Source organism: Lactuca serriola, chromosome 2 (assembly GCF_051521515.1).
Source record: "Lactuca serriola cultivar US96UC23 chromosome 2, Lser_US96UC23_V15, whole genome shotgun sequence".
NCBI classification, from domain to species: domain Eukaryota; kingdom Viridiplantae; phylum Streptophyta; class Magnoliopsida; order Asterales; family Asteraceae; genus Lactuca; species Lactuca serriola.
Genome location: NC_136409.1, coordinates 15,472,012 through 15,482,207, shown reverse-complemented (window position 1 = coordinate 15,482,207; position 10,196 = coordinate 15,472,012). Strand labels below are relative to the sequence as shown.

General features: G+C 31.8%; 1 protein-coding gene across 1 annotated transcript; it reads right to left on the bottom strand.

Annotated features, from left to right (window-relative positions):
• Window positions 1–1,195: 1,195 nt before the first annotated feature.
• LOC145085983 (disease resistance protein UNI-like) lies at window positions 1,196–7,666 on the bottom strand. The gene is made up of 3 exons (XM_079023696.1): window positions 5,066–7,666; window positions 4,355–4,875; window positions 1,196–1,539 (listed from the first exon to the last, which is right to left on the bottom strand). Exons 1-3 carry the CDS (start codon window positions 7,640–7,642, stop codon window positions 1,461–1,463), a joined length of 3,177 nt encoding a protein of 1,058 aa, XP_078879822.1. The 5' UTR covers window positions 7,643–7,666; the 3' UTR covers window positions 1,196–1,460.
• Window positions 7,667–10,196: the final 2,530 nt, after the last annotated feature.

Below are 10,196 nucleotides of genomic sequence, written 5' to 3'. Positions count from 1 at the left end.
TAATCATTATAAGATAACTCACTAATACATTTTCTAATTTTTAGGGTGGTTATTTCATAGCTTTGCTTTCTTGATAAGATACAGTTTTTTTGAAGTGCAGATGAAGATGACTGGTCTCATGGTGGTTCTTCGATAAGTCACACTAAAGGCATCAAGTGTAATTGTGGCATTTTAAGAAAAACTTTGTGACTCATAGGGCTTCATTAAACTGTTGGTGAGTTAAAATATAATCATGTTATTTATGCAATATATAATCATTTTAAGTATTTTTTTAATTATAATTTAATTTGTGGATTTAATTATAATTCATGTTGCATCCCCCACCCCACCTCCGAAAATTTTCCATTCCCCCGCGTCTTAAATTTCCAACCTCCCCACCCCCGAATTCCTAGGGTACCCTCGCTCCTGCCCCCGATTGATTTTAGGATATTTGTTTATTGGGCTAAAAGAAGTTTTTTGAGCTTAAAAAACTATTTTTTTGGGTTAAAAATAGTTATCTATAATGTAATTTTCCTTGTTAAAAAACAAAAATGTTATCACATTTCAAAAACGTTATACCAACAAATTAAAAATATGATTTTTTGTTGAATTTTAGAAGCTCAAAATCATTGCTATTATTATTATATTTATATAATTAATATATATATATTAATGGGGTCCCCATTGGAGGTTTGGGATGGGACGAGGCTACCCACTCTTATCACTGCCACAAAAATTAAAACGGGAGTTAACCTTGCTCTTGCCGCAGACCCCACCCTTGCCTTCGAATTTTTAACAAATATCCCTATATGGAATCGGGACATTACGGGTTCAGGGTCACACGAGGCTTTTTTACATCCTAGTGTATGTACTGTAATTGTCCCAACTCTCCCTAGTTGGGTTTTTCTTTTTAGTTGTACATTTTCAGCCTTTAAAAAAAAGGTCCTTGACAAAACCCAAGTTGTATTATTTATCTTATTGACAACTAGCAACCCTTGAATTTAAAAATACATTTTTTTTCTTGCATTTATCGGTAATCAAAGGGTAAGATAATGGAGAGGTAGTTGGTTTCACCAAAGGTTTAAATCTTTAATTGTATAATACTACGAAATAAAATAAAATATCCATATTTCAAGTAATTATTGTTTATTAGTCACCATGTAATGCATCATCAAATATACATACAATTATATATGCAAATAATTAATGATTCTTCATTTATCGGTGAACCCATTCACTGAACGAGTATTAAACTAATTGATAATTGGATGTTAAGTCCTGCACTAGTAGCTTCCAATAAGAGTACAAATTGGTTATATGGGGGTTCATTGTACATGATCATACAGCACATTAATAATTTAAAAATTAATACATATAATTACTTTATTTTTGGATGTTTGGGGATGCTACAGCACCCCAATTGTCCAACATAGCTCCGCCTCTGATTGGAAGTCATTCATCTGCTGTTGATCTCTTTAGTTTCAAGTACCTTTCACTTGTTCTACTGCATTTGATGGAATAGTACTTGACGATGCAGCACTGTCTAACATTTGTATCTCTCTAGAATATTAATTGGCAGGGCAACACAAGAAAAATTAAGTCAAAATCAAACTATATAACAAAGATTAATTATTTGTTACCAACATACATAATTACAAAGACACTGCTTTCATATAGGAAATTCAATTCAACTAAAACTAATGTTGGGATTATAAAACATATGTTTAACACAAATCAACGAGGTGGATTATAAAACATATGTTTAACACAAACTTTGAAATAATTCATATTTAAAATGTGCCATTATAACTTTAGCAGATATTTGGTTAAAATCATAGCTGCAAAAGAAAAATGATCCAAAAATAACAAATTAGATGCAATATTTTGACATGAAAAACATATTTGATTAAGATCGATGTTTGTTTACCGGAAAGTAGAAAGGATATCCCGTTTCCATAAAATAGCAAAACCTAGAATGCTTAAAAAAGGTGAGTATCGTGGGCAGAAATTGAATCAAAGCTTGGTAAACTCAATATAAAAAAATATATATGTATTTATGTTATTATATATTTAAAATAATGATAAAGTTTTATAAAAACTTAATATAAAAATTATAATTTCAAAGTTAATGATAACAGAATAATTATTTTTAATAATATTTATTTGTTAAATATTTTTTATTAGTCACATTCCTGTCATTGTAAATTTTTTATACAACTCAAGTCCATATACTTATTTATAAGGTTGTTATTTGGTCGGTTTTTTTTAGTTTTCGTTTTACCGGTTTTTTAATGTAGTAAAAATAACCATAATCAAACGGAATAAGATTCGGTTTAATTGATTTTATTTTATTCGGTTCGGTTTACCAATTAAATCGAATAAAATTTCATGGAAAAAAACATACTAACTTTTACCAAATGAAAAACATATTATATTGAAAAACATATTATATTGAGTTTTTTACAATATTTTGTTTTGAATTGTGATTACCAAATGAAAAACATATTATATTGAGTTTTTTACAATATTTTGTTTTGACGTGTGATACAACTACTTAAGTTGTACACATATATTAGTATAAATCTAATCGTATATAAAAAGAAAAGAAAATAACAAATGTTAATTGACATTTAGCTCATTGAATGTTTCTTTTTAATACAAAATATAAAACAATTATAAATTTATAATGGCTAATAATTAAATAAGGAGTTATAAAGACCTTTTTAATAACTAATGTTATAAAATGTTAATTTATAGATATATACTACAAAAATATATATTAATTATAGCTTATTTGATGTTTTGTCTTCAGTTTAACTAAATAAAATTTTTTAACCAAAACCAAACCCGATAAAATATTCTTGTTGGTTAACCAAACCGAATTAACAAAAAAATGAATAACCTAAACCAATAAATCAAATATTAATTGGTTCGGTTTTAGTTTTTACCTATGCTTATAATATCAACATTATGACTCGTTAAAGCACTTGTTTTAGTATTAACATGGTATCTATATGTACACCTTATCAAAATTAAAATGAAAAGATGGACGGATTCAAACTTAGGCATCATTAAAAGAAAAACAATTGCTTGTAGCATTTTCTATTGATTTGTTTAGGGGATGGGATGTCAAAGAATCTTTATCGTCTAAAGACATAGGATGAACTTTCTCACTATACATTGTTCTTTCCGTTTGTCAAACTATACAATTTCACTTTATAGATATAAACTATTACAAAAACGTTTTTTATTCATTTGCAAAAAACTTTGGAAAATAAAATAGGTGGTCTTATGAAATGCCAATTTTATGTTAGTTAAAGTGTTAAAACAACGTCCGTTATATGGCTTCTTTCAGTATCGTATTTTTAGAAGTTGACAACTTTTTGTTGTTAAAAAATAGGGTAAATAGAGAAAAACATAAATAATTATATATGTATGTATAATAAAACTTTTACATTATTTTTATATTTGTAAAAGTCCTTATATTAATATCGACATTTTTCACACACAATCGAGCAAATATATAAAGCTACGCAAAATGGTCCGTGACTTGTTCCGTATTATGAGATGACACCCTCATCTTATGCATGAACACCATTTCCTATGGCCGGTGAGTGTGTAGTGATGGTGGAGTTACGATTGGTGATAAAGGAGAGAGAAGACCTCCTCTGTTTATCTTTCTCTTCTTCCCCTCTGTTTTCTCTCTTCCCCTCCCTTTCTCACTTTTTCTTGCGATGTAACCACCAATTCAGGTGGAGAATGGAGTTGATATTTTGGATGATGTGGAATGGTGTTGTGTAAGGTGGCACGCCTTCAGGTGTTATACATAACCACTAACCTAAAAATTTTTTGTCGGTCTTATCTCTTAAAAATCTAAAATTTTGTTTTATTTGAAAGACTAGTATTATTATAAGAGTTTTTTTTAACATGAAAGAAATATAAGTGTTGTCTAAATATACATGTATAATTGGTTATTTTTTTTGTACTTTACACTAAAACATATTAAATTGTTGCAAGTAGAATAAAATTTTATGATTAGTTACATTTATAGCGGTTTATAAACTGAATTTTTACTGAAAAACTAGTTACGTTTTAAAGATTATATAAGCTAATTAAATACAAATTGGTTTATTATAAGAAATAATGTTTTGTGCCATTAATAATAAAAATATTAGTTATTGTACATTATACAATGCACGCATTGCAACATTAATTCAAGAAAGGATTTATAGCGAATTAATTAGTGGTTAGTAATGTTGTTTTCTTATTATGATGCATGTGCACATCAACCTCTTATTTGAAGTGTACAGGTGGAAGTCACATTTACGTGCAAACGCTTAATTAATTAAGTAGAAAGTAAAATTGAAAGCCATACCTCTCCACCAAATCATTGTTTGTCCAATTTTCTCCGCATTTAGATATCGAGATCTTCATGTGGGGCATAAGTGCTTTCAGATCAAAAGTGGTAGGGGTTAAAACATTTATAAACCTTGTGCAGTCACTTATTATTACGCTTTCAACAGCTAGAAAGCGATGCATTAGTAGAGGAGCCTTATTTTCATCTGTTATCCTCCACACCTCCGTTAGATTCCCTAATTCCTTCACCTGGATGCTTCTCAAGCTGCTGCTGACTCCTTCTGGTTCAATTTTATCAGCACTTTCCATGCCCATGTTGAATAGCACTTTAATCGAACCACATTTTTCGACTTTAAGCTCCTTAAGATGATGAAGATATGGCAGGGGATTGCTTGGAAACAGATTCACAAGCTTATTACAACCACTCACTTCAATCTCTGTCAACTTAACCTCCTCAATCCTACTAAATCTAGAAGGCCATATGTCCTCCAGATCCTCCATATGTTTGATATGTAATTTCTCCAACTTAGGAATCACAACCTGAAAAAGTATCAAAGCTTTCTTTATCAATTAGCATCCAAACAATAACTCATGCAATCAAAATAAAAGTATGTTATTTTAGAATTCCGCAAGTTATTTAACAGTAAGGATAACGTGAGAGTGCAACTTTTTTTTTTTTTTAATTGAAAATATTATCTGAATTGTATGAGCATAAAACATATAATATTACCTGTTCCTTCAAGATACAAGATGTTGGCAATTTATCCTTGGGAAAAATGCTTGTGAAGTTTGGTAGCCCATGCAAATATAGAAACTTCAGCTTAGGGAATGTAATTTTCTTGTCTCCACCATCCTCAATCTTTATGAGTTCTTTCATATTAGGGCATGCCTCAATGTGAAGATGCTCAAGCTTTGACAAACCCTTTGCAACACCATGTGTGAAAAGGTATTTCAACTTTTCACAACTGGAAAAAACAAGGACTCTTAAATTAACAAACGAAGAGAATGGAGAAGGTTGTGAAGACACCTCAACATCTTCAAGATTATTCATATCACCCACACTTAAACAAAGCACCTGTGTTTTCTTAAACAACTCATTCATTTTAGATTCCCGTACTCCTTGTACGTTGGTATCCAATTGCAAATTGTTTTCGTATGAATGCCTGCTCGTACTGAAATCTCTATCTAAAGAACGTCCCATTGAGATTTTGAATCGTTCAAGGTTCCCAAAGCACATGTTCTTTGCTTGCGCATTGTTTCCAAAGAACTGAAATTCTAATGCAGTAAGCTTTTTTGAACGTTCTTCCATTTCACTGCAGTTATCATCTGTGAACATAATTCCACATTGACCACCAGCTACTGTGTAAAGCTCTTCAAGTTTAAACAAATTTGATAAGACCCCCTCATCTATACGAATAGCATCACAATCTGTCAAATCCAATAGCTTTAGTTTCTTCAGACCCCCAATTGTGGAAGGTAACCAGTCAATGCTCGAACTAGCAAAGCTGAGCACTTCCAGGCTCCACAACTTTCCAATAGAAGAGCAATCAAACTTCTGAGTGCATTGATGGAGATGAAGCACTCGGAGTTCGGTGGAGTATTTAGGTGATGAGGGAAGCAAGGGAGGGCACTTCATGTGATCAAATGATATAACCTGAAGCTTCTTCATTTCTTTATAGACGTTTTCATGAAACGGCAGGTTATCTGATCCATGCATAAGTCTTAAAATCGTGAGGTTTGGATAACTCAAATGTCGGGGAAAATCTGGCATACCCTCGCATGTTAATGAAATCCATTTCCAATATTTGACATCCTTTTCATTCTCAGGCCATTTTGTACTACCATGGTTAACAATTGCAGCATGTTCAGGTTTGGAAAACATATCCAGAACCAAAGCCCCCATCAAATCGTGCATCTTGACACTCCCATCATCACTTCCCATCAACAGTGTTTTATGCATGAGCTCTTCAATACAGGCGTACAGCCTGTTTCTTGCATCTTTTATAGTATTCACTTTATTAAATAGCTGCAAGCCCCATCCATACCTTATCAGCTCCTCTGTAAGAATATCCTCCTTTTCAAGTAACAATCCACAAAGCAAAAAGATGGATTTAATCTCCTCGTTTTTTAGATTATTGTAGCTAATTTCAAAGCCAGTGGACGCAATGTTGTGAATCTCATGGTTCTCTAAACGATAAAGTGTATCTTTCCATGTCTCCTTGGTTTTTTCTTTAAGACATTGGGCAATGTTTTTTATAGCAGCAGGTAAACCGCAACACTTCCTTACAATATCTTTTCCTATCTCCTTCAGATCCGGATCATCATGATAAGAACTTTCTAAAATTCGGGCAAATAAACTTTGTGCTTCTGCTTCTGCCAAGACTTCTACTTGGAAAACTGATTCAGTTTCTGCTCCCATCCTGGTGCAAACACTTCTGTCTCGTGATGCCAACAAAACCTTGAAGTCAACATTCTGATTTGGTGAAAGACTTAAACCAATATCATTAAGATCAACCGTCTCCCATACATTGTCTAATATGACTAGGAACTTAGTCTCACCTCCATTTGAATTGGCCACGAACCAGTCACCAAGCCTCTTAGCCCTTCCTTGTTTAGTTCCTCCTCCTAGATTTATATTGAGATAATATGCTACACCCTCCTGGACAGCAATGGGATCCGTTTCCCCTATATCTACCTCAACCATAAATTTAAACATTTGTTTTCCCTCGACAACCTTCTTCAGCTTTTTGATCATCATAGACTTCCCCACTCCACCCATCCCCCATAAGGCTATCACCTTGAATTTGTGGTCTGGTTCAAGTGCTTTTAGTACTTTGGTGAAAGTCTGCTCTCTCGACGGGAAGTCATCGTGGTCACTTGATGATCTAGAGGTAGATGAATTCATTGGATCAACTTCTCCTAGAGGAATGGGATCATCAGTCCAATTGATACGTCCCCGGATGACAGAGTTAATTTCTTCAATTATCTTGCTGGCTTTGCTTCCGACCTTGTACCGACTCTTGAGACTGCAACTAACGACATCTCTATTAAGGGTTTCCACTTTTACATCGATCGCTGTTACTTGGTCCAACCAAATCTCGACTTCTTTTGGAGTCCTACAACGTTTATTTTTGTCGCGGTTGACGTGTTGTTGTACTTCAAAGCTTGCATTATGCAATATGTTTACATTTTCATACATTTTTTGCACAATTGTTTTGCTGGAAATCAGGTAGCGTACGTGGTCCGCGACTCGACCAATGCAAGCCCCAACAATTGGTTCAATAATGGCATTAATGATAGCATCCATAGCTCAATATTCTTACTTATGATGCCACCTACATAACAATATAGTAGCCAATATTTAAACGAAATTCGATCCAGCAATTACATGCATCTTAGATTCATTGCACCCAGTAAGCTTGTAATACTTAATTTTGGGCGATAAAACGATAAGGTAATCCATTAAAAAGTACATGTCATAATCTAAAACAAAATTAAGAGGGTGTTTGGCTTAGCTTTTGTGGGGCAAAAGTCATTTTTATAAAAGGACTTTTACAGGTTTTTTACAAAAGTTGTTTTTTAAAATGTATTTGGATTAGCTTTTGAATGGAAAATATCAAAATTTAAAGTGTTTGGTTTAATTTTTACATGCAAAATAACTAAAAATGACATGTTTACATATTTATTGGGGGTACATGGAGATATAAAAGTAATTTTAATGTTTTACACTGTTGAAAAGTTGGAAAAATCATGATTTCGTGACTTTTCAAAAAGACCAAATTTACTCTATTAGAAAAGTCATTTTCAAAAGTTATTCTTATCTTCTCAAACATTATTTTGACTTTTAGAAAAAGTTAAAAGTCATTTTAGAAGTTAAATCAAATACCGTCTAAAGACAAGTTACCTATTAAGAATTATAAAGATGATAATAATAATAGAAATTCAGAATTTTTTCCTTTGATTAGTTATATAGAACAATAAAATATGATCATGATTAAGTTTCAACGTCGCTTTCTTATTCAAATGATTATGATTATGTTTCAACGTCACTTTCTTTATGATTATGTTTCAACATCACTTTCTTTGAACAGAAACTAATATTCAAAATTATAATTAAGCTTCTATCTAATTAGACCGGAGGGTGTGAGAGGATGTTTTCCTTACTTTTTGTGGGTCACACCACCTTTTTTTTTACTTTTCTTTTCCTCACTTAAAACCTAAGAAATGGGTAGGAAGCTCCCCTCACTATTTGTTTATATTTTTTTGAAATATATTTCATACATATATTATATTCACTTTGTAGAGAATTAAAAACCATGAAATTTGATATATTTTTTATATTTTTTTAGTAGGTATATAATTTTATAAATATTAAAAGGGTTTAAAAAAAAGAAAAAAAAGTTGCCCAATAGAATGAGGAGAGAGAGTGCGGCACCCCCTCCCCCCACCAGTTTCCCACGGGAAGCTCCCCTCAGCTACGGTGTGGTGTTCCAAAGTGAGGGAAGGTCGCCCGCTCCCATTTCCCGCTCCACTCCGTCCGGCATTATAGAGCAGTATATATATATATATATATATATATATATATATATATATATATATATATATATATATATATATATATATATATATATATATATAATATTTCATAATAAAATTAATTAAACTTTAATAATCAAAATTTATAATTATTAATCAATTATTTTAAATAAATTATTAATTAGGGATATATCAAAATTTTAAAGTTATTATAAATTCAAATTTAACATATAACTAGAAAATATAAATTTAAATTTTAAAATGAGTTGCCTATATATCTAAATGACACATGACATAATATTAATAAGGAGTTGTATTAAAATGACACTTGACAAATAAAGATGAAAACTATTCATTTATTATATATATATATATATATATATATATATATATATATATATATATATATATATATATATATATATATATATATATATATATATATATATATATGGTAGGTTGCAATAAGATCCGAATAAACAAAAGAGATTAGATTTACAAAGATAATCTACACACATTCGAATATACTGCTAATAGCCCCCGCAATTTGAGAGGGAGGTATATAGACGCTCAAACCAAATCTAAATTTGTAAAAAGGTTGGCGTGGGAGTCCTTTTATGAAGATATCGGCATATTGGTATGTGGACGGAATGTGAAGAACTCTGATGTGCCCAACAAGCGACTTTTCCTGGTATAAATGTATATCCATCTAGATATTTTTTTTTCATTGGTGTTGGACGAGATTTTCAGACAAGTAAACAACTAAAAGTTTGTCACAGTAGACGAATATAGCATGGTTAATGGGTGAGTGTCGTTCAAGTGGTAGGTTCCATATGCAACATTTTCAACGACTGCATCAGCACACCACAATATTCTACTTCGGGTTGGAGCGAGATAAGGTTGTTTGGTGATTTGCAGAGCCCGGAATGAACTCATTTTTAGTGGGTAAAATGATGTTGTGAGGATGATATCATCTACATAGATTAACAAGTATGTTTGGTTGGGGACACACCGATAAATAAAAAGTTTCATGTCGCTATTGCTAAATGTGAAGCCCATTTTAAGAAGTTGTAGAGCAATTCTTTGATATTAATCCCCAAGGGCATGTTTTAAACCGTAAAGTGACTTTTGTAATATGCAATAAAACTGAGATTAGCAGTATTGGAGAATCGCATCAGTTTTTTCATATACAGGGCTTCATAGTGGATATTATGTAGAAATATGTTTTTGACATCCAACTGATGGACGAGCTAATCTCAACCCATAGCAAGACTAAGAAGAGTTTATATGGTGGTGGGCTTTGTTGGCGACTATCTAAGTCCAAT